This window comes from Caloenas nicobarica, chromosome 16 (genome assembly GCF_036013445.1).
Source record: "Caloenas nicobarica isolate bCalNic1 chromosome 16, bCalNic1.hap1, whole genome shotgun sequence".
NCBI classification, from domain to species: domain Eukaryota; kingdom Metazoa; phylum Chordata; class Aves; order Columbiformes; family Columbidae; genus Caloenas; species Caloenas nicobarica.
In genome coordinates, this window is record NC_088260.1 from 8,397,242 (window position 1) to 8,422,416 (window position 25,175).

Consider the following 25,175-nt stretch of genomic DNA (forward strand, 5'->3'; position numbering starts at 1 on the left):
CAATTTAGCCTACCTTGGAGTTCAGAGAGCTTCCAGGAAAATTTCATCAACACTTTACCTAGCACACACCTACATCTTACACTAGCAAGCAAGTCTGATGTGAAGCACTTCTTTGAAAAGTATTTATTTCACATGGTTTAATGTGATTAAGTATAATTCTACACCCATTGTCATACAGAAAAGTAAACTAAATCACTGCAATATTTCCTTGCTACAATTTTAAGAAATTTTAAAGGATATTTTTACTATCGGTATATCAACAGAGCATTTTTGGGAATTTGTTTAAACTAAGGTATTGAAGTCTTTCAAATGAATAATATGAAGTCTTTCAAATATGAAGCGTTTAATAATAAAGTCCCAGTTTGCTTTTGTAATCATAAGCATCATAAGCATCAAGATCAGTATGACCATCTACAGATTAATTTTCAGGAGAAAACATCACTTTGCTTGGTGTAACAATTTACTAAACCGTCGATGAGGGTCATAGACTGAATTTTCAAACTGAAAAGGACCTGGGGGCTCCAGTGGGCTCCAGGTTGAACATGAGTCAAGTGTCCCCTCACTGCGAAGGGGCTACAGCAGTAAAGCAGCCAGCCTAACTGCTGTTTTGCACAGAGATTTTCCACTGGAGAACCCGACAGCCACTGTCAAACCTGCTGCTACGGACACCCAGTGATGTACTGACATGATCATTAGGGAAAGTTCATTTGTGAATCTTGGTGGGAGCCCTTCACAGTCATGCACGCAGCACACTGTGCCTCCTGCAAATAAAATACATACATCTGAGTCAATATTAAGCCCATTATGACCTGCGCTCTTGGATGGAGAAGACCCATCTTCATCACATCCTTGTTACTGACTCACAGTGGAGACTTTAACTCCACTAACACGTGAGAAGACTATTAATTTGATTAGAGGAACTACAGAAGTTCCTCCCAACTAAAGCAGAAATAACAGATTGAGTCCCAGTGCTCAGAGTGCTCCTCTGGTCTACAGTGACCAAGACATCGCAACAGAAAACACACACGGTTCCTACAATTTCTCTGAAAGTCAGTTTTGGGGTATGCACAAACTGACTCTCTTTTTGAAAGCACTTTGCAGAAGTTCCATGATTGGCTCAAAACAGGCCAAAGCTCTAAAAGTAGCAACATGATTTTCTATTTGTTAGAAAGATCAGCGAAAGGAAAAAAACAAATGTTTAGTGACGTTCTTAAAACCACATAAAAATCAGATTCAACCAACGGTTAGAAGTTTTTAACAGCAACTAAGAGCACTGGTGTTTCTCTGTGGCTTTAAGAGAGAAAAAAGCATGAGAATCTAAATTAGCAAGAAAAGACATCACGAAAATAACAAGTAACTCAACAAAACAATTGAAAGCTTTTATTGTGATACCTCAAGTAGATACAATATAGTGAAACGACAAATAATGTACAGTATTGCTAGGACAAAACAGCAACACAGCCAAGTCACCTGTAAAAGAAAGCATTGTAAAGAGTTTAAGAAACAATGAGGCACAACTCAACCGCCATTTACGACTCATGCTTTAGGCCTTAAACCATTTGTAACAGTCCTTTTAAAAGAAACCTCTGAAGTGTCTGTTCCTTTTGCGTTAAGTGTTCGTACTGCTGGTTGGCTCAACATGAGTCTCAAGGAAATACAATGAAGTGTCCAAAAAGTTTAACAATAATTTGACAGCTTCTTCCACTCAATGCCACATCAAAGAATAGAGATGTTCGAAATTTGGTCTGCGAGACTGTAGGTCACTACTGTTGCAATCTGACTGCTGAGATGAGCGTGCAGAAAAAGCTCTACAAGCATTAGTCAAAGGGAAGCCTAAGCCCACCAAAAATGGTACACAGCATTCATGAACTCTTGCACTAACTCAATACACCAGTAAGAAATTCGGATGACCGTCTGGTTATGGGCACAGTGATGACTATTTGCCAGAACCTCTGAGGCCAGACTTTAATTCAAAGAAATTTCATAAACTGCATTGCCTCTCCTCTCCCATGGACTGCGAAAGATGGCAAGCATGCAAGGCATACCGCTCAGATTGGCCATTGCATTAGGCCTTGCTAGTGAGAAAATAAGATGGAATTATAACAAACTTCATTAACACAGTCTGTCATTGTACAGCTTACAATGAACAAAGGAAATGCATATTCTGGCCCTTTTTACTGGCAGATGACATTGAGATTACTAAACTGCTGGGCACACAGCAAGAGTGGTTGGGTTGATGTGTCCGCGATCTCTCATCAAATTCTGCAGCTTATTTCACAGCAAGTTTGCAACTTAACAGAATTTTTTACAGATGGCAGCATCACCTTTTATTAATCAAAATGTACTTGGAGTGACTAGCCAAAGAATAACTCAAGTGTTTGGAGGCAGACCCAGTTCTGGACACCACTGTTACAGCCATTCCTTTGGACCTAGACAGAGCATGTGTGGTCAGATTACTAAAGTCACATCAAATTATGATTAATTACTTTAGGACAGGCGTGGCTTTAGAGGTTCAGAGAAAAAAAATCCAACTTTCAATACATGTACATTTTTGCTAGCAAATTCCTGTGCATCCCAATGAACATTTCTTCTAAGCCAGCTCATAGTCAGTTCATTTGGTCCAAGAAAGAGCCAGCAAGAAACAAAGGTTCACAAAAGCTTTTTGTTACAGTTTATAAAAAACAAAATACAAAATAAATGTTAAGACCAACAATAAAAATAACCAGTACAAGTAACAAAAGTGCTCAAGTTGGAGGGGAAGTAAACTTGCCCAGAGCAAACACATACAAACTTTAAATATAATCTTTAATATATTACAAAAATTGGTTAGAGGGAAAATGCTTTAGTAAAATTTTTTTTCAAGTAAGTTTATTTTTCTTTCAAATGACTGCTGGAGGGTTCAGTGACCAGACTGACCTCTTCACATCAGCAAGCAGCCATTTCTATCTGGATTCTACTTTCACCAAAACCAATAACAAGAACTCTCTACATCTTTACAAGGGGAGAAAATAATCATTGATGCTGCCAAACAACACAGGAAGAAAATTCACATATACCCTCAATAGAATGAGCCTCAAGAATTGTTACATGGCAGCATGAAATAGCAATTGTGTTAGTTCTACTCTTTACTCCTCCTAAGTGTTAACTCTCAAAAGACCAAAAATAATATTGCTTTGTTTGGTTCTCTTAAAAGCCATAAACATCATGTATAGATCATTAACTCTTTATGCCAGTAGTCCAAAGCTCTATGTGCTAAACACTTGATGAAGTCCCAGCCTTTGGCATCAAAGTTAATTAAGGTTTTGGTGAAAATGTCCAGTTTGAAATATAAATAATGCACTGAAGAAAGAGGTTGAATTTCTAAGTAAGAACCAGACTGTGTTACAAACAGCATTAACTTACTAACAAGAGATAGCCAAACCCCCAATTTTTGAGAGAAAAATCTTCAATACTTTACATATTTCCTTTAATTTCAGCTCTCTACTGAAAAGCAGCCATTACTTTTGTCTTCAGTCCAGTGTACTGCTTCAACAAGTCTGTAGCCAGGAAATAAGAAAAGCCCAAAGATACACGAACTTCACATCAGCGTGTTAACAAGTATCAACGTTGCAACTGGACTTTGAAGCCAACACAAACTTTTTGTTGATGGAAGTTTTAGTGCCGCCTTTGTTGGCAACATACATTACAATAGAGGAAAATAAAGTCCCAAGAATTCCAGGTCAAAAAGATCAAGAGACAGGCAACAGCAAAGCCCATCTCTTGCATCAACAACATTGTGTAAAAAAGAGACTCTGAAGCCTGATGATGTGAACATGAACTAGTAAACATGTAAGCCACAAAATCCAGACCAAACACGACTGCACCACCTCAGGTCTCCGGACTGAAACCAACAGCTTTAACTACTTCTCCAATTCTTCTATTTTTAATTCCTAGGTATAGTTCAGTACAACATCTTGAATGCAGTGTAGCCAGCCTGCATCACAGAGAATGCGTAAACACGGGTGAACTCTCTTCTCTCTCTCTCCACGAAGACACTGGAAAGCTGGTTTTAAAGATATGTATTGCCCCTACCCATTGGCATAATTTTTCATGTATGACAAAATTTCTAAAGTGCAGCAGAGTTCAGAAAGCCTATCAGAGATTCCCAAAAACATAACAGCAGCAACAGCACCTATGACTAAATTTTGCAGGTGCCATATTAGAATTGTTATTGAGAGAAAATGATTTTGTATTGCAAGGCTTCCATATTGTTCAGTTATAGTACTTATGTAGTGTTAAAAGGTTTTTTCCCAAACATTTTGTCCTCAAGCATTAAAAGGATCAAAATACAAAAGGTCTTCAGAGACTGTTTAATTTGAAAATAAAGTTAGCAAGTTTAAGTAGAGCATTTCTTTCATAGTTGCTCAGAATTTGCATGCAGGTACCAGCAGCTAATATTGTGCATACACTTTCCAGAAGTTTCTCTCATTAACTCATTCCATTTAAGAAATAGTGTGAGAACAAAAGAGAAGACGAGTTTCATACAAATTTTTCTATTAAAAAGGTACTTGGGGATGATTTAGCCAGCAAACCAAGAAACCCCTTCCCCACCCCCAAGTTTTAAAAACTATCTTGTTATTTTATTTTATGAAAAACCGAGCCAAACATCCCTTCCCTCTTATTACCTCTCCTTCTTCTATAGGTACTATATTAATTTTCATGTCATAGGCTCTGGCCATTTCCCACAAAAATAAATATTTTTGTTCAAATGTAGCAGAAGCAGAATACTTCAACAAATTTCCTTGACATCAACCTCTTTGTCCAGTGCATTAGGACTATACAGTTACATGGAACCAGCCATAAAACTTTACTGATGCACAAGTCCCTGTTACTGGCAAAGGTACAGTACCAAAACTTTTTTTTTTAATACACCGACTAATTTATTTTTTTTCCAAAATAGAAGATGCATATATTTTTCTGCCTTTTTAATCTTGCAAGCTATAGTTTTATAAATTTATAATCCAAACTCCTTAGGGAATACATGGGTCTTAAATGAACATATTCTATAGCATCATTGATTTTAAATCCTTCTAAGGTATTTCATTAAGATACCAAACCTCTAGCATAACCTTTCCTAACAACTTGAGACCTGCTAACTTCAGTCAGTGCAACTGAATTTTTTTTTTTTAAGTGAGCACTGTACCTTTAACCAATTCACCTACAAGATGTACACAGGTTATGGTACACTCAAATTTAAAAAAAGAAATTAATAACTACAATACTGCATCCTCTTCACTGCCAAACACATCGGAAATTGCTACATATAAAAAAGCACCCCATCCCATACATTCTTTCGGACTGCTCAGGTATAGAACTTCTACAGGACTGGAGTGTAGGTGTTTAGGCAAGAAGCATGCACAGCAGAAGGTAGCATTAAAGGCATAGGTCAGAGATAGATGCTAACCAGTAAAATCCGTTTTCAATTAGTGAACTGTTTCTCTAGTTTGAGAGTTTAGAAAAAGGTCATCCAAAATGTTCCAAAACAACTGTTCACACAATAATACACGTACAAAAAGAGGGAACTTACACAAGGAGAAAAGGCAAACATGGCCTGAAATAGCCACTTACACTACACTACTCATTTGTGAGGTTTCAGAGTTCAGTGATATTCCCAGGGCCACTCTAGCCAAGCTCTTCCTTTACTTTGCTTTAGTCTTTGTAAAGCATGTTCCACAAAATATTGTCCAAACAGAAGGAAAAACGTTATGATTCACTCCCAGCCATTGTCTTTTATCATGTGGGCAAGTTCAATGATAAATTTTCCTTCTTTGTATTTCTGACTGCTCTCAAAAGCATGTTCCTGGAAAAAAGAAAAATCAAGACACCGAATTAAGCTGGGGAAATTCAGTATTTTAAACATCAAACTTCCATTAAAAGTACAAACCAGGAGACATTCTGGCTAACATCCCATATCGGTTACACCAAATCAAGGGTGGGATGGAGGAAAGAGAGGATGAAGAGCATTGAGAAGGAAACAGGGGTAAACTTCTGATTAGTGGAATGGGCAGATCCACTGCATGACAGATTTTGCTTTAGAACTCTCCATGTTCTCACTGCTTAAAGAATTTTACCTTTTTTTTTTTTAAGTGAAGGTTAGGAAATCGCATGTTATATGTGTTCAGTTTCCTTATTTCCAGAAGCAATGGAAAGAGGGAATGGAAAGCTTTTTGAAAGTTATCCTCTATATTCATCATCAGAGAGAATGCATCAGGAAAACTTCTTTCTATAAGATGTGAAGCTATACCATTTATCATAATTCATATTTTTGCTATGTGAACCAACTTTGCAACCCAATAAACTAATGACCCACTTTGACATTTCTTCCATCTCGTTTAATGTATGTAGTTGGTAATCTTGCAAAAAAATATTACAGAAGTATTGGAGAGCTGTAGTAGCACCTCTAGCTCATGCTTGCTTTGTAGTCCAGAATGAAGTTATCTACTCCAACATCCCAGCGGATATAAGGAAGCAAAACTACGTTACAGTCTGATATATACAAAAGCACTAGAGCTAACTCACCTAACTATCAGTATAGATGCTGCTCTATGGCCTACTCAAATATCTGTGCTTCAACATATAAACATTTATCGAAGACTTAAGTATATTGCTTACGTATTTCCATCCAAGAGTGGTTTTACAGTTTTCACAATAGATATCTGCTACAGCATGTAAGCCTGTCAGAAGAACTCGCTCCTCTGCTGGACCACAACCCACATTTACCCTGAAAAAAAGGAGAAATTACTCTATGATAACTGCACAGGAGCTTCTTTTCTTACCTGGTATCCACCTTTTCTTTGGAGGACAAGTAATAGTTTAAAAAAGGCCCTAACTTATACAATGCTGTAAAAGTAACTACTTCTGTTACACTGAGCTGAAGGACAGGAGGAAAAAATGAGGTTGTTTTTTCTTTTTTCAAGTGGCTATTCTAAACAGCAAACTGTCGGTGATGCCCCACGAACAAAGACAGGCTAAACAGTTAAAATTTCAGAGAACAGAACACTAAGCAGTAACTGGACACCTCTACAGTTTTGGGCTTTTCTTCAAAAACAATTTGAGACCTCTATAATGGAAATCTGTACCAGTAAATCAGCACCAACAGCTGAATTTAGAACCAACTCCAAAATAGCAGCAAGGAAAAAGCCTCATAAATATTTCTTTGCTACAGATCAGCAGACCAAGCCATGATGAACCACCAGCAATATAAAAACAAAACATCCCATGAAGTACTGCATCAAGCTAGCTTTTTCATGAACAAGAGTCTATGCAGAAAACATCAGGCAAAACTAAACAAATTTTTAGACAGTGTTATACAAGAGCAAAATTTTGCCATTTTTGCTGTTATTACCAGTTATTACTATTACAGTTATACTAAAAGTCCCAAGCAACCACTGAAGGACTGCATTACAAAAAGAGTGTCAAAGATCTGCAACCAAGTCCTTTGCAGTTATAGTTCCATTATTCTGGTCTAAAATAGACTGAGACACTTAACTGCATTTCTTTTTTCCAAAATGCTGCAACACAATAAACTGCTGAAAAAATAAAAGACAAAAATGCAATCCTGCATATTAGAAACTTAAAATACATCCATTAGCAAATTCAAAGAGCTTTATATCATGGGTAGGGTGTATCTAAAATTGCAAATATTAGGCCTGATAAGATCACAGAGACCTTTTGCCTCTAGCACATTTGCAATATTCAAGGTCATTTAAGATGTACCAAATTTGCTGGAACATTAACCTGTAAATGTGCCTATCACACTGGAAAATTCTTCTTTAGACTACAGTAGAGTTCTCTAAAGCAAATTTACAGTCACATTTTAAGTTCTGGAACATCTCAGAATGACAACTCTTACTCAAGACAGTTATCACATACACAAAACCAATTTCACATCAACACCCTCCCCTCAACTTTCAGCTATTAGCAGAATTACTTAAAATAGAAGATAAACTAATATGTGCAGAGGGATACTTACAAATCAGCTCAGTAGGTCTGTAATAACTATTGCTGATGAGTAAAGAATGTTAAAAAGAACAGGGCAAAGTGCAGTTAAACTAATTCCTACTGTTTTCCACTTACGAAGCGTACAAAAAAAATTACACTCTGTATGTAGTGTGCATAACCATAACAACATACTTACACAGAATTGAAGAGGTAGGCTCGCCCCTGGCTTCCCTGGAAGGACTGGAAAAAAAAAAGAAAAAAAAAAAGAAAAATCGCATTTGTTAAAACACACAAAAAACTCCACCAAACAAAAAAATAGTTCCAGAAGGGTATGTTAGTAAGCATATAAACATAATACAGATATAAACTATTTCAAAGGAATTACTTTAAGCCACATTACATTTTTAGCAACAGTTTTAAGTTAAGTGTTTTTCTAAGTAAGACGTCTATAATGCAAACATCTATAATGCAGGATACCAATTCTCATTTTCTTGGACATCTTTCATGCTAATTAAAATCTGCTTTTAACTCAAAGGGAATTATTTCCACCTCTTCTGTTCTCTCCCACTGCACCCAGAAGATGCTTTATTTCAATTTAATTGCATCATTTGATGTAAGTCCGGTGAAATTCTGGACCAATCATAAAACCAGCACACTATTCAGGAAAAGCATCTGATCGGTTTGTAAGCTCAGCTTTATTTTAATAAAACTACTCTTATCAAATGCCTAAGAACAGCCATATACTTTCAAATCTCTCACATTCCTGATAGATTATGGACAAAAGATGACTGTTAGACTTTCTTGCCTGAATCTAAATTAACGTTTTAGTTCAGAGCAGTAGGACAGTAGAAGTAAAACCCCTAATCAGCCACACTGATGGGGGTTGGTTTGGCTTGCAGAGCAGTTTCAATGCCTGTGAACTACATCTTTGTTCCTTCTGTACCAAACTAAACCAGCAGCTCTTCCACTGTGCACTCTGCAAACGCTAATGAAGATATAAAGGTCCAAGCCTGTGATCAGACAGCCCTGAGCTACAAACATATTGGGAAAATTTATGAGCAGACCAGATCCAGCCATAGGTAAAACATCAAAAAATGTATGTAAGACACATCACTGTTTTCATCTGTTGATTTGTTCCTTCTGAACTGAATTACTTGACAATGCAGACATAGCCATTATTTCCCATTCAAACAGGATCACACTGAAATGGAGTTTTTATTTTTTCTCTCTTCCATACTGAATTCCATTTTAAAATTACCTAAACAGTACTAATTTCTTGTGTTTTGGGTTTTTTTCCGCAGAATTTCCCTTCCCTAACCTACTTTCTAAGAAAATTAACATTTTCATCTATGTTGAAGAAGCAGTACAGTTTTTTTAAAGAATTCTTGCAGTTCTAGTATTGAAGATCAAAGACCAACCTTTCTGAAACCTGTTATCAGATCAACATGGAAGGTTTTTGGAAGGAAAATCTCAACTTGAATATTTTTGACTGGTTTTAGTAACATGAGGCATGGAACCATAGGCAGAAGGACCTTTCTGCAATGGATTATTCTTCTCATATGTATTTACTTAAATAGATATTTCACCAGCCTAATGATTACCAACACAAGTTTTAACTACTTACTCAGAACAGTTCCTAAAAAAAAAGATGTAAAAAGAAAATGTATATAAATGAACACTTTTTGATCAACATTAACCAGATTATTTACTGCAAGAAAATGTTAAATCTGTGACTCTGGATGTAGCAATGGTGGCAGTGTAGTTGGTTACGTACAGCCCTTAGCTAGTCATAAAATCTCACTTTAAGATTAGAAGTTCTACTTAACAGTTTATAGCATTGATATTTCAGTATTATTTTAGCAACCATTTAAAATAATTATTGAATGGAGATTTTTGGGCATAGAACATATTTCTTCGTCTACAGCACAGACAAAAGAAAAGGTACTCTGTCTGTTTTTCTGGACTGCAAGTCTTACTTTCCACAAGGTGAAGAAAAAAAAAATGCGGTACAGTGAAAGCTAAAACTTCAGGTAAGAGTGACCCTGAAAGGAGAGACTCCGTTGAGCATAGTCAGAACAGCTCTGCCAGAAAGTAATCCTCACACCTACTGTTTTAAAAAAAAAAAAAAGGAAAGAAAAAACCCACCACCGCACCACAAAACCAAACCAACGGACCCATCCCTAGTTTGGTTCTCCTGAGATAGTTACAAACACATCACAAAACTGACAGACTGATCCAAAACCTACAATCTGTAGTTTCTATATAATAAGCAATGCTCTCTAAATTAGAGCCAGTGTCTCACAATCAATAACGAAGCAGAGAATGCTTACTGCAGATGAAGTCAAAAACTATTCACGTATACACTCTCAAAAACCGCCCATTAACAAGTAACTAGCTTGAGTAAACTATAAACGAATTTAGAGAAAACTCCAGTTATGCCACCCCAAAATTTAAGAAAAAGCAAAGGAAACACTTTAGAGGTCCTCTTATTCACTAAGAAGTAAACATAAACTATAACTCCCTTGTTTCATGTACCTGAAACTAAGAAAAAGAACTTTCAAAGCCACGATGACCATTATTTTTGGTTAAGCTCCTGTAAAAAATCGTACATCTAAAAATTTGCAGCCATTTCTCCTCCTTGCTTTAAAAACTCTATTTAGCAAATTAGAATTCACAAATCTCTTTTCAAACTGCACCAATAAATACTCTCCCCTATTAAATGAACCATGTGCTAGTTTCTGTATTTACGTGTAATTACACATGCCAGTTGCATACAAATTAGTGCTGGGGTTTTTTTTTTGTCTGGTGCTACACAATCACTTTTAAAACTGCTTATATGCCATACTTGAAGTTCCCCAGCTAGCTGGGAAAGAAAAAGACTCCAGAACAAATCAACAGTCAAGAGACCTTTTGGACTACTTTATGCAATTATTTCTGCCAAGTTTATGTTTAGTCTTGACTTAATATCACCTAATAAAAGCTCTCCTTTGACCCTGCATTTCTCAAAATTAAGCAGAGGGCAGTAACAGGATGCCAGGAATAGCAGAAAAAGGAGCCCTTCCCATCTAGTTTCATAAGCTGAAAAAAGTTCTAGCCAAATGAAATACAAACCACAGGTTGGAAAGTACTGCTTTAGTTTTTCTTTTTTCCTGATGTATTTTTAAATATGACTTTTCTTGCACCCTTCGCTTTTCCCCCCACCCCCCGTAATCTCCTAGTTTTTTTCCCCTCAGAAATGGCCATCTTCATTACCTTCCAATTTTTGGAATTACCAGGGTAGAGCAGAGGGAAAAGCAACACAAAACAGAACCTTTTCATGGGAGAGTGAGTTTAGAAAGAAAAATTTGTTCACAAACACACTACCATGAAAAGCTCCTCCATTCCCACCTTCTCTAGCTTCCTGTTCGCACAGTTTGGCTGATTGATCTTTCTCGCCTACATACATGTTTAGAGGCTAAACATTATATTTACATGTGATAGAACAACTGTTTTAGTCCAGCTGGGAAAAACGAGTTCCTCCATGTTTACATCACTTACAGATAACTTCAACCTGTGGCAATGTGTGTTACTGTGCTCTGGAATACAGAACTTGGGTCTTGGCAACTCAGGTTTTCCTTTAAAACAAGCGTCAAACCACAACATCCATGTGCCACTGAGCACTTACTGTCTGTGGTCCATCCATACGGAACTCTTCTAGCTGATTGAAGTAAAAGTACTATAAAGATATCAATTTTTAAATTTCCGTGCCTTTTTTCTTATTAATTTCTTAACTTGTCGGAGCTTAGCAGTTATAGTTTCTCATTCACATGAATAGCTGAGGACATTCTTTTTCCCCAAAAAACTATTCAAACAACACAAAAACATGTACATCTGTCACACAGGCATTCTCTTGACCACAGAACGCTGATTTACGTGTAGGGTCCACCTACTAACAGGTATAAGAAAGATTCATTATCAGAACTCTACTTCCTGATGCATCCTATTACTAGAAATAAAAAGGGGACAACTCATTTTGGCACCAGAACTGCTTGCTAAGCTTGGCTATAAACTGAGTATTTTGCATAACCAGAATAAAAATTAATACTGAACAAACATTTGGTTTTTACCAGCACTAAGTTTCTCACACTCTGCACTGTATGGTTTAGTTATACTGATATGAATTTTAAGAGGCTGACAGGTTAAACGCCTTGTGTGTCAGCTCCTCAAAGGAAGAGAATATTTTAAATGGCAGCGTCAAGGACTAACAGGCATAACTGTTCAAACCAGTCTCCAGACAAACCGCTCTTCTGAAGAATAAACATCAGCTATGCAAACACAAACTTTTACTTTGCAAGATTTGTTCGGCACGTCCAAGATTGCTAGCGCTCTACATAAATCATAACCAAACCAGAACATTCTATTAGAACCGTGTCTTAAATATGCGTCCCACCCAGTAGAGAGGAATTAGAAGATAGGGGCAAGTGTGACCAACTGTCATCCATGACTCACATCAACCACGATTTTTACATCAAAGCTGGGCAATTTATCAGTTCAACTAATATTCACAGTTAAAACAAACTTGCTTTAAGTCTGCTTTTTCATGGTCCTCAATTATTAATATTGCACTGATTCATTACTTAACTTTTTCCCTAGAAAATCCACATCTTTGACTAGTTGTCCAATTCTACAGGAAGATCTACAAGATCCGTAACTTTTTGTTTCAGTGCAGCCTGCAGTACGTGCTTAGGAACTATACTAAGGTCGACTGCAACAATACTTTGGTATTATGATCTCTTCAAGTCATCTGACAGACCGCTGTCATCAATACATTTTGTATTAAAGAAACCCTATAAATGTTTCACTTACACACCAGTACACATCTGCAGAATTAGATATGATCTGTGCTTAAGCTAAACCCGGCATTAGCTCTACCACCAGGATTAACTGTTTTACCCAGGAGAAAAGGAAGTATCAGTTAAGCAGAACATGTATTTACTGCCCTAAAGCATACCTAAGGGCATGGGTAGGGAAGCTACTAAAAAGCTTATGTAATTAATTATTCCCCACAGCCAGGATTAGATTGTGTGGCTAAGGATCATGCAGCACAGAAAACATCCAGCGAAACTGGCATCTTCTAATGTATTAAAGGTATTGCGTGCATTATAAGCAAGTCAAAATTGCACTAACACGATGTTCCTTATGCACAGCTTGCAAGCTACTCATAACACGGAAAAATAAAGAATGGAAATTAAAGAAGTCTAAAGGGGTTTTTTTGTTGTTTCGTTTTCTTCAATTTCCTTCAATTTGCTAGAGTTCACTTTACAGGCCAAGATAGATGAACCTCAATTAGTATTCTGAACAAATACTCAATTCAAATAAATATTGCTCAGTAATTCAGAAGACAGTATTCTTAGGGGTAGTATTTTTAAGGTAAACCAGAAATACACATATAAGGGCTCTGATGTCTGAAATTACGTTCTCAGTAAGATGCACCACAGACTGTAAGAATATCCTGTGACTTCAAGATCTGCAAAATAAGTTCAGAAAATTGAATTCAACATAACCTACAGACAAATAAAATTATCGGTAAAGAATTATTTGTACCATTTGGTATTCCTCTCAGATCTAACTCCTCAATACTGCAGACAACTAGAGATAATGCTGCTCAGTTGCTTACTAGGCAAGTTCTAGATGACGCCATAACACGTATCAAAATTTTTTTTTGAAAGTACATTTTCATTCAGTTATTTACTAATTTTAAAAAAGGAAGTTATAAAGTTCAATATGTAGAGAATAACCTCAAGAAATTCCACCCCCAAAACTGCAAATCTTTCCTGAAGTGAAGACTTTGTCAGGCAGGACAAGTTATCTTGACTTATACACCATCTTGAATGTATTTCAGAAATAACTATGCCAAATATCCATAGAGAAGAACAGTTATTTTGCAAACATTCCAGCTCCTTTAAGCCTTCAAATCTATTCTTGGATGTTTTCTAAAGATTGCTTCTCTTCCAAAAACTAGATTCTTCCCCCAAGAGAAAAAAACAGAACCCAAAAAACTGGAAGCCTCTTAGAGAAAATAATCACCAGAATATTTATAAAGTTAGGCCCATTCTCAATTTTTTCAGCATAGAACAAAAATGGCCTTCAAGCATACAACAGGCCCATCTGTCTTTCCGAGTACTCTTCTATCATAAGCGAAGGGGATTATCAAATTGAATCAAGCTAAGAACAGCACATTTACTTACAGACAATAAACCGTTAAAAAAATCCTCTTGAACTCATCAGTTAAACAGCAGAGGACAAAAACACAGATTGCTTAGCAAGGCTAAAAACGTTTTGGCATCTATTTAAGCTGAAGACTTTCCCTTCTCATCAATAATAAAACAGCAGACATACTGAATGCCTTGGAGAACTAAATTTAATCACCATAAGGTGCAAGGATTTCCCAGTGAGGTCAATGACACTTATGTATATATACCTTTATGCAGAATGTGGTCTTGAAAATATTGACACATCTAGTCTTGTTCTGTGACTTCATATGACTTTTTCCCCCTCTGGGCAGATATGCTTTGCAATGAACGAGACAGAAGAAAGTGACAGTATTTATACAGGCACCCAAACAAAATAATCCAGATTTTCTTCCATCTCCAGCATTAAGGCACTTTGTAAGACGATTTAAGTGTCTTTCAAGCAGGCCAACCTTGAGTAACAGAGCATTATCCTTTGCAATATATCCACTAGGTTCCAAGATTTCTATTAGGTATTTGTATTTCTTCATAATTTGTTGGACCTTGACTGAATTTCTAAACAACTACTGGAACTCGGTGGGTACAAGCCATTCTCAAGTGCTTTAAAACTTATGCTCTTCAAGTAACATATGCCTCCTATAAAATTAACTACTGCTAGTAATCACTGCACATTCTCTACCATGTACAAACAAACCAGAAGAAAGCTCAGTTAAGCCTTTCACAAAACTCATTTTAGAATGCTTTAAGAGCAGCATACATATAACATTTTGTATAGGCCACACAAGTGGCAACCTCCATTGGACTTCAAAGAGTCTTGTAGAGGTTTTCCCTTAAAACTCAATTATGTCAATTTTTTTAATTGTTGAGATTATTATTATTAACATATAATGTTTGGTTGCTTTTTATGTGCTATTTGAACATTTTAAATCCAACAAGTGCCTCCTGTGGCATTAATTTTTTGCCTTGCTCTTTGTTAAGGCCTGTGGTTACTTGCTGGTAGAAGCTAGTTCTGTGCCTGTACTCATAGTAGGACATTATTCTAAAAATACCCATTTGCTCCTTTAAAAAAGTAAAAAAGCTGCAGGTTCTTCCTCTGTCCTCTGAACATCCCCCAGCATAGTGAAGACTGGTATAGTCCAATAGTTTTTCTTGTTTTGTGTTTGGTTTTTTGGTTTGATTGTTTTTTGGTGTTTGTTTGTTTAACATTCACTTTGAAGGCTTCACCAAAGAAACAGAACAAACAGTGCTCAGTAGTGTCTAAGAGCTACCTACCACCACTCCAAAGTTACACTTATTTCAATTAAAAGTCATCTATAGTATGAGTTCTTTTATTGTGCATCCTTCAAATGAGTGTTTTCCCCAAATGACTGGGATTATAAATTATTATGGCAACTGTTCATAGACATGCACATGTGTTCAGCTCTACAGACTGTGTGCCAACATCTCTACTTCTGATGACTTCCCAGTTTGGGACTCTTGTTCTCAACCAGCCTTCTTCCCATTCCTCCTCTTTCCACAAGCTCCTCCCTAGACACAGAAAACACAAGGTTGTAGAGTGAAAAATATCTAGAAACATATGCTCTAATCACTAACATCCAAGCAGATTTCAACACGAGGCAACATGTTGCGTCCTTTCATAGTTGCAGAAAAAATGAAAACTACAGATAATGATGAATTCACTTGTGCAGGTAGCACATTTTTGTACTGTCGTCTTAGTCTGCATTCTTATTTCTAAGCTGCTGCCGTGACTCTTAGTTGCCATTTTATCACCAGCAAGGTCACAAGGAAAAAGAGCTTGATGATTAATTCTAAGGGAAGAAAGAGATCCTGCTGCTCAAACAGAACAGAAATAAAATGAGAAGGTGATTCATGTGCGCTGCCATCCTTGTCAGACAATTGGCATCAACAGTTGTCAAAAGCAGAAGAACTGCAAATTTGTATTGAAGTCTGGTATTCTGAGGACCAGAATCAAAGGGATGATTGACAGAAATATGCAGCACTTGTTGCTTTTCCCTGACAGACAAACATTTAAGAGAAACACCACTCATTTCACAGCATTCAAAGTTGGAAGCATTATGGTATCAGGTATAACAAACGCTTTTACCTCAAAGCACATCAGAAAGCTAGTTGTAGCTGCTTTAAATTGAGAGTACACCACACACTTTGGCTCTTTTTTTCCCTGACCACACAGAAGAAGAAAGCAACAATCACCATGCACCCAGGAAATGTGGGGTGGGGAGACAACCCAAATTAAACAGTTACAGCTAAATGCCAAATACCCTTTGCCTTTACCTGCTGCGGAGTATTTGTAACACTAGGGTTGTGGAGTGATATTGTATAGAAATCATTTGGAAAAAAACCTAGACAATCTGTAACCAAAAAAATCATATTTAGTGTTAACCAGAGCTTAGCTTTTAACTAGGCCCTCAAAGTAAAGCATGGAAGGGGGAGGAAATCAGGTTGAACAGTCCAATTCTCTGTTCCATCAATAAATCCAAACCAGCACAGCAACAGCACTGCTCTTGGTTAACTTTAGATTGTATACAATCAACTTGCTACACTTCAGGTTATAAGTATTTTTGCTGCAGCTGGGTATAGTAACTAGAAGCCTAGATATTGTTAGTATAAATTAAAAAAAAACCTCTCTCATTAACCTAAATTCATTGCACACTATGTGCAGTGAAAGCACTTTAAGAGAACTTCAGAAAAAAGATTCACATACACTCATCTGTCAGTCCTTATATGGTCCTGTCTACACATTGCCTAGGATTTCTTTGGTTTTTACTTTCCAGGTTAATCTGCATTTTCATTTAAAATAAATCTTATTTCCTCGCACCACTCCCCAGGACAGCACTAGTTATTTGTGTAACTAACTATTGCTTTGCAGTTGTTTCCATCAGAAGAACTTCTCCAATGTTGGAAAACACACAAGTTAAGCTTAAAGGATGGTGAGGTTGCTAAAGCTACATTCCAAATACAACAGATGAAAAACATTTTTTATTTTTTACAAACATACAGAAATATACACTTCACATTTATTTCTCATTATCACACAGATAGAGACAATAAAATATGGTCAAATCTTAAGTTGACAGAATATGGATCGGCTGTCAAATAAGCATATGGTCAACCTGCAGGCAGAGAAATGTTTTAAGATGTCTTCGCTGAAAATTATGGAAGCCAGAAAAAGCAGAATCCATATCTAACACTTTTCCCAACACCATTAGGAACAACTTAAAGTATTCCTCTTTACTAGGTAGATTTTTAAAAATAGTTCTCCATGTTGTTTGAAAATTTGACTTATGTTTGAAATGAATTTATTAAGCTGTAATATGAACATGTGATTTGCTTAAGAGCATTCAAAATATTCTACTGATCAAAACTCCCAAGACCTTGGAGAACAACCAGCTCATGCAGTAACTGGCAGTTTAGTTGACACGCAAAAATCTAAATCCACTAAAAGAAAAGTTTGCTATTAAGTATGTGTGCTTGGATTGCGTTTTCTTGATGAATTCATACATCTCAAGAGACACAGCTAGCAAAGTTTCTTTCTTCCTGTAGGCATCTACAACCTGAAGTTCAGGAAAGATTAACACCTCCCGCTAGTTTTCTGCCCAGAACATGTAGTGAATAATGAAGCTATTATTGCTTGTAAATTGGAATCCAGTGTTGCCAAAAAGACCCCCTATATTTGAATACTGAAATCAATGTGGAAACAAATGAAATTCAAATGCATTCACATTACTGTTTGAATATTTCTCTTATTTTTGCTGACCTTAAAACAAAATATCACTATAAAGAAAGTGAGGAACTTTTTTCAGGTTAATACAATAAAACAAGTCCTCCTTAATTTCTTCACATCATTTTACATATGTAGCTAGCTCACTGTTTCACATTTGCAGTTCCATGCCTCATGTACTAAGTTGAGGAAAATAATTGTTTAGGGGACAGAAGGCAGAGCAGAAGCAAGCAAGCAATAAGTAACACTGCCAAGAACTGTTACAAATTTTACTATCTGAATAAAAAAGTTGTCTTGAGACCTAAACAAAGATCAAAAAATATTAATAACACAGGAAAAACGGCATAGGGAAGACCCATTATTCCCTGGTAACCCTTTAAGGGATAAACAAGCAGGTATGCTTTCTCCTCATGCAAACAAAAATCTCAATTCAGAAGTAGCAGCATTCTCAACACCCCTCATCTCTTCAGCACTCAAAAGCTGCATCACCTGAGCACTGCCAAACACAGGAACAGGCAAGAGTAACAGAAAGTCAGTTTAATATGGTTTGCCACTAAAAATTTTATTTGACAAAATAGTTATATAGGAAGCAATGTGTATTAAAAGGTTTGAAAAGAAACTGTTTTCTCCAGGATGCCATTAAGAGCGAATCTGTCAGGAGCTGATATGAAGCAAGGAATGAACCAGTCTGTCAAGTATTCATCCCAAACTTAAAGTTTTCCTAAGTATTTCATACATCACAAATCTTGGTTTCTTCCAGCAACAGATAAGAAGGACAGGCCTTGCCTGTTTCAAGGATCCACACATCCTCTAAGGTTTAGACAGTCCAACTACTTTGTACACCTCTGGTTAATCACATTCCTCAGAAACCAGCATACAGCAGAAGTAAATGTGTTCACCACAGTGGAACATTCTGGAAACAGTTTTGTGACCTTCAGTCAAATAGAGTAAAAAACAATCTTTATCTGGAATAACCATGCCCAGAGTAACCCCTACCCTGATATCCATGCTTTCTTCTGATAGTTTTCTTAGCAGACTTCTCAGATATGACTGCTCACAAATAGTACCTACCTGACAGTAGTCAGAGGTTGTTAATATAGGGAATATATTAGATAAGCCTTTACGTCACATTCAAAAGTTTCCAGAATATATCCAGTCCTCAGTACACAATATGTACGACCCAAGAGTGAACTCAGGGAAGATACTCTGAAGTATGCATCAGTTTGCATCCCTAATCTACTGGGAGCAATGACACAGTGATAACCATTTTGGTTAAGAAATAATTCATGAGGTCTCTAAACAAACCACTTGCCTTGGAGATCAATTCATCATGATTGGCTAGATGGGCTCTGCAGTGGATACAGCTGTAGGTTCGATGACAGTTTGGCAGGTAAGCCTGGAACGTTTTTGACTTTGTCATTTTTACCATCTCTGCTGGTGGCTCCTCACTCAGCTCAGGGCTGGCACTTGAAGAATTACAACTTTGCTGAACTCGCTGACAAAAGAAACACTGGAATATGCAAGCAAAAGCCGTTGTTGTTCTGGAGTGTGTGTGGCACTTTCCACACAAATGACAGAAGAGAAACAGTCACAACCTGTAGGTGAAAAGAGCAGAATGATTAGCAGCTTACAACAAGGCCAGAATAAACTTGTTATCCAATAATTTTAGAGACATAGCAAAGTGTTATTTAGAGCAAAAGCCTGGCTATACTACAGGCTCCTTTTTTTCTATGAAGCTGCTCAATTCAAGTTCCATTCAACACAGTAACAAGCAGCTCTGTTCTGCTAGTGGAATCTACTCCACCACATTTCTAATGAAGGAAGAGATTCAAACAGTGTTTCATGAAACACAAGAGCACTTTCTACAATATACCAGGTATACTCTTTAGGACATCCATGCAGCAAAAATGCAGGAGATTAGAGAAAGTTAATTTTCTGAAGTTCCAGTGGTTGGTTCCAATATAGCAAGTGACAAGACATCTTGGAAAACAGTTGCTATGTCCACCAATAAACGCACATCAGATATTTGCACTTGGGCTTTCAGCAAAAATCTTGATGTATTGCATCTGGCTTTAAGTCAAGTATCAAGCAAGATGCCACTACCCTGTTGAGGGATCCGTGCCTCCTCTTTCAAGCTCAGCAGAATTATGCTTTTAGGCAAAGACCTTTTTGACTAGTGTCCTGACCAAAACTAATTAGAGATTTCCCTATTCTAACAGAATAGTCTTAACAGATGCTACTACCAAAATCACAGTCAGCTAATAAAAGGTAAATTCTACACAGTTAATACCCAGTTGCATTCTTAATTCCGAGTCCCTTTAAGAGACATTATATGCATAAACTGAGAAGGCTGGACCTTCCTGCTAAGCAAGCCTGTTTCAGATTTTGCCTGAAAATTACAGATTCTAAATATTCATAACATCTACTCATCTGTCAAAGGTCAACAGCTACCACTATATGCGGCAAGTTGATGAGCAATCCAAACATGAACACTGCACAGTCACTGATGTCATCAGCTATCAGCTGACTGACGGAGTAGGTCCACAGCACAAACACAGAAATGAGAGCCAACATAAAGAATTTACAGTATCTTGATCCAGCTATTAAAACAAGCATGCAAAACACTTATTACAATTGTAAACTGTGTGCCAGGCAGCAGTTAATCACTCTTCTAGCAATAGAGTACTAGCAATACCAGTAGAGATAATGAAAGCTACAAAAAGGTTGTTTATAGGAAGCATTAACTGCGCTTCAAAAGTAGTCTTGAAAAAAGTAAGCTGTACAGCAGGCCTAGCACAATCTTTTTTAAATCTTAGGCTTATGACAGCAGCAGGAGAGAAGACTCAAGAACTACTGAAGGAATTACTGTAAGAAAGTTTCTTACACAAAGAATTGCAGAAGCAGAGATAAGCCACAAACAAGACAAGAAGCAGAACATATGCAAACCAAAAAATAAAGCAACAATGGGAACAAGCTGCCATCCAAAGCACATCACAGATCTACACATCATGGTGACTGGGCTTTTGTTAGTCACTGAAGAGGAAAATAGACTTGATAAGGGATACATTAATATATTTGAAATATTAATCCGGTTAGTAGGAAGAACAGAACTTTATTAATACAGTCATTTAAACAAATATTATACACCTATTGTCCCAAGATAATTTAATTATATAATGGAAGATTGATTACTGTGTTTGAAAGAACGTATTGCTTTTGTAGAACACTTAGATATTAAGCCACATTTATCAGAGGCAACAGATTGTACGAGAAAGATGACATAAGAAATACAATCCTGGAAGTTAAAAGGAAGTTCCCTTGAAATTCCCAGCTTGAACTTTTAATGTTAGAAAGATACAGATCCTGTTTCCATTCATAGAAATGGGAAAAAAACCCCAGGGTTTCAGAATGAAAGGCACCACAGGCAAAGATGTTTTGACTTTGGATTAGACCCTTTCTATCAGTAACTAAAACATGAGTTCAATGCTTGCAAAAGTTCAGCAAGTTGAAGGTAAGTGGAAAATAATTTTCTTCAAGGTATTTTTAACTTGCATTTCTAATAGCAATCTGGACTCTTTCAGACTCAATATACTTAAAGAACTCCAAAGCTCTTCTGATAAACTCTATTTCATATTGCTGTCTTCAAAAAAAAGGCAATCCTAAGTGTTTAATACACACTGTAATAACAGTGGGATGTTAAGGTAAAGTTAGGATGTTAAAGGCAAAGTCCAAAACTTAAATAATTTCTTAGCTTGTTCTAGTAAGGATGAATAAATCCAACCTTGCTTCACTCTGATAGCTATGAGCAGTAGCAAGTTCCACAACTGCTGTTCAGTATGCTGTGGAAAGCAGTGCAAAAACCTGAGGCAACCATTTCTTTCTTATTCTTGGACAACAGCACAGTCTGTGCTTTGGTCATGCCCATGACAGGTTTCCTGAAGATCTAAGGAATTTGAAAGAAAACGCAAAATTAAGTGCAAAACAAAGTGTAGATATCGGTGTCTAGCCATTTCCAAATGGCTGTCCAGACCGTGTTTCGGGTGACTTGTCCCTGTACCTACCGGTCTAGAACCAACAGGCACCTCTGGAAGCACCAACTGCATTCGCCGCGGACTCGCACAGCAGCCAGCAGAGCCCGAACGAACAAACCTCTTCGCCTTCCTCGCACCAGCACTGCAGCCGGGGGGTTTGCCCCGGCAGTGCCACAGATCCGACCGCCCCCTCTTCCCGAGGAGGACGCGCACCCCGAAAGCTAAAGGCCGTTTTTCGGGGGATGGATCATTAATGCCCAGCCCCGTCCCGCCGCCCGCACTTCGCCCCCCGAGGGACAGCGCGGGCCCGGCGCCCCGCCCTGTGACGTCACCGGGGAGGGGCACTGGGCGACCAATGGCGCGGCGGGGCGGCCCCGCCCCGCGCAGCTCCCGGATGTGTAAACAAACACCCCGATAAGCGTGGCGGGGGGGCGGCCCTGGGCAGGGGGCGGCGAGACCAGCTCTGCTCAATGAGCCGGGCACCGGCAAGGAAGAAACGAGCAGGCGGCGACCCTGCCTGCGTGGGGATTGTCACGGCGCTGCTTGGAACCACACGCGCCTATGGAGAAATAAGATGTGTGAGCAATTAGCCACTCCGTCATTCCGTCCGGGCTCAAAAAAACCAAGAAGAGTGACACAAAATAAACTTAAGAGTCTTTGACTGGCCCCGCAGAGCCGGACGAAGTCTACGCACGCACTCTCGGTAAGCTGCGATTTGATTACTCCATCACAAAAAATCTCAAAGATTTGAGATATAGGCGTCTCATTTTCGCTTTCGATACCGAGAAACACCAGGAAACAAAAAGATGCGATTAGAAAGTTACCGGCAGAGCCAGACCTTGGTTTCCGTGCCGGGAGGGAGCAGCTGCTCCATGCGCGTTTAAGCCTTTTCCTCCCTCCCTCCGGAGCACAAAGCCGCGGCGGCGGGTGACGCCGTTGCCTTTTCTCTCCCACGCGCAGCGATCCCCGCAGGACAACGGCTCGTTTCCCCCAGAGCGCGGGCACGCAGCCCGGGGACAGCCGTGCGCAGCCACCCTAACACGGACCAGCCTCCTGCCAGCCGCCGGACCCCGAGCAGGGACCCGCCGCACCGCTCCCGGGGCCCTCGCAGGGCGGGAGGGAGCGACGCGGGAACCCCACCGGACCCCTGCCCGCCGAGCTCAGCCTTACCCCCCCCTCCAATTATGTAAACCATCACCACCCGCCCTGTAACGAGGAGGCTACATGCAGGCAGGCAGCGCTGCCGTCATTTCCAGGCGCTATAAATAGCGCCCGAGCCCTCCTCCCGCCAGCAAAGTTGCCTTGGCGGCCCCCCGCCCCGCGCGCACAGGAAGCCACGGCCCCCCCGGCCGGGGGAGCAACACGGGGCTCCTTTCGGAGCCGCCTGCCCGTCCCCCCCAAAAAAATTTCCAACAACAGGGAGAGGGACCGGCTGCCCGCACGCCCCGGTACTCACCGCTGCGCCGTGCCGGCTCCGCTCCCCAGCCCGCACTCCGAGCAGCAGCGCGCTCCCGGGCCCCTCTCCCTCAGCGGGCAAGGGCAGGAGGGGAAGCGGGACCCCCGAGCCTCACGCGACGGCCGGCAAGGGCTCAGCGCCGGGCCCTCACCGAAAAACAAAGGGGGGCGGGGGATGCGGCTTCCTTCGCCTCGAAGGTGCCTTCTCGACGGCGGCCGGGGGTCATAAGCGGGAGCTGGGCGCGCGTCTCCCGCCCCGAGGGCCGAGGGGCGGCCGAGGCATCCTGCCGCTGCGCTGCCGCCCGCCGCCGCCTTTGTTTTGTTTTCCCCCGGCCCGGGGGTGCTGCGGCCGTTAAACCCGCTCCCACCGCCGCCGGCAGCCAATCACGGCGCGCGCGCGCGCGCCCTCGCGCTCGCCCCGCCCCCTTGGGAGCGGGAGACGGAACGGCGGCGGCCGCGGCGGGGGGCGCGCGCCAGCTGCGGGCGCGCGGCGCTCCGCCCACACGCCCCCCCCTCGGCTTTGTGGAGGAAGGGGCGGGGCGAGCGCGCCGACTCGGCTCCACCCCCTGTCGCTCCGCCCCCGCGGGCCGTTGCGCGCGAGGCAGGGGGGCGCGTGCCGGTGTGCGCGGGCAGAGAGCGCCCCCCCCACCCCGTTCCCGCTTCCCCCCGCCCCGGCGCGCGGCGGTGCGAGGCGGGAAGCGCGCGCTGGGGGCTGCGGCCGCCCGGGCTGCGCTGAGGGGGCAGCTGAGGAGAGGGGCGGCCCGGGCCGGGGGCGCCAAACCGACACGAGGTAAATTCTCAGCCGGAGCAGCCGGCTCGGTCATGGTTTCATCCCTGAGTATTTTCAGAAGGCTTTCCATGCGAAGGCATCGTAATAAGCAATGTAGGATTGCTCAGGCTTTTTTTTTTTTTCTTTTCCTCTCAGGAGAGTATTTGTTTTCCACGTTTCTGCTGAAAGTAGGTGAAACTCTGGAAGATGACACGAGTGTGTTAAGAGGTCAGTGCTGTAGAAAAACCATTACGGAAAAAAGCCCAGCTGGAGATTGGAAGATCAGTAGGATGGGTCAGAGCACTTGTTTCTGGAAAGAGTTTTGGAAAGAGATCATTGCTCATAAAGAAAAAAAAATACAGTTTTTAAGGTATAGAATAACTATTTTGAGGATTAAGAAAACCAAAATACAACTCACACACAAGTATTTTCTGAAGCATCTGAGGTCTGTTGGCAATGATCTTGTTTTCCTTGAAAAAGTAAATAAAAGCTGGCCCCTAGTTTATTTTGGCTGTACACTTCTATTTCCATGGGCAAAGAGTATAGAGATAAAAACTGACAAAGCCTGTGACAAAGCCGTCATTTCCACTTTGTGCCCCAAGGCAGGGCTCTTTTGTCATGCTACATAAATGCAGCATCAATAACATTTTCTTTGCCTCCTTTTCTTCTTGTCAGTACTGACATCTTTTTTTCCAAAGATTTATCAAGTGAGTTTTTTTACCCAAGGGGCCTTGGTACTTTGCAGAATATTAGAGAAATAGAATCCATTACAATTCAGATAGTGGCTATAATCAATAAACCATGTGCTAGTTGATTTTATTCTGCAGATCAATTTTTTACTATAATTCACATGTTCATACATTTTTTTCGTCACATGCTTCTTCCTTCTTAATGGCAAATTAATGGCCATTCTTGAAGAACAGTACAAAAAAGTTACGCACAATAAAGGAGAAATATGTTTTTGGCAAAGC

At 39.8% G+C, this 25,175-nt stretch overlaps 1 protein-coding gene across 5 annotated transcripts; it reads right to left on the reverse strand.

Annotated features, from left to right (window-relative positions):
- Positions 1 to 1,354: 1,354 nt before the first annotated feature.
- YPEL1 (yippee like 1) lies at positions 1,355 to 23,828 on the reverse strand. Of its 5 annotated transcripts, none has more exons than XM_065646053.1 (6): positions 23,437 to 23,828; positions 21,731 to 21,892; positions 19,262 to 19,544; positions 8,177 to 8,220; positions 6,652 to 6,760; positions 1,355 to 5,839 (listed from the first exon to the last, which is right to left on the reverse strand). In XM_065646053.1, the coding sequence occupies exons 3-6, from the start codon at positions 19,376 to 19,378 to the stop codon at positions 5,750 to 5,752; spliced, it is 360 nt and encodes a 119-aa protein (XP_065502125.1). In that variant the 5' UTR covers positions 19,379 to 19,544; positions 21,731 to 21,892; positions 23,437 to 23,828; the 3' UTR covers positions 1,355 to 5,749. The 5 variants fall into 5 exon arrangements, with proteins under 5 accessions (XP_065502125.1, XP_065502127.1, XP_065502123.1 ...); XM_065646055.1 differs by lacking the exon at positions 23,437 to 23,828 and adding an exon at positions 22,011 to 22,330; XM_065646051.1 differs by lacking the exon at positions 21,731 to 21,892.
- Between the last annotated feature and the right edge of the window lie 1,347 nt (positions 23,829 to 25,175).

Excerpts from the sequence above, each read along its gene's own strand:
- YPEL1 (XM_065646051.1), bottom strand. The coding sequence starts at position 19,378 with ATGGTAAAAATGACAAAGTCAAAAACGTTCCAGGCTTACCTGCCAAAC. Across the intron at positions 8,221-19,261 it reads ATGATGAATTGATCTCCAAG|TCCTTCCAGGGAAGCCAGGG; the intron begins GCAAGTGGTTTG and ends TTTTTTTTCCAG. Across the intron at positions 5,840-6,651 it reads CCACTCTTGGATGGAAATAC|GAACATGCTTTTGAGAGCAG; the intron begins GTAAGCAATATA and ends TCTTTTTTCCAG.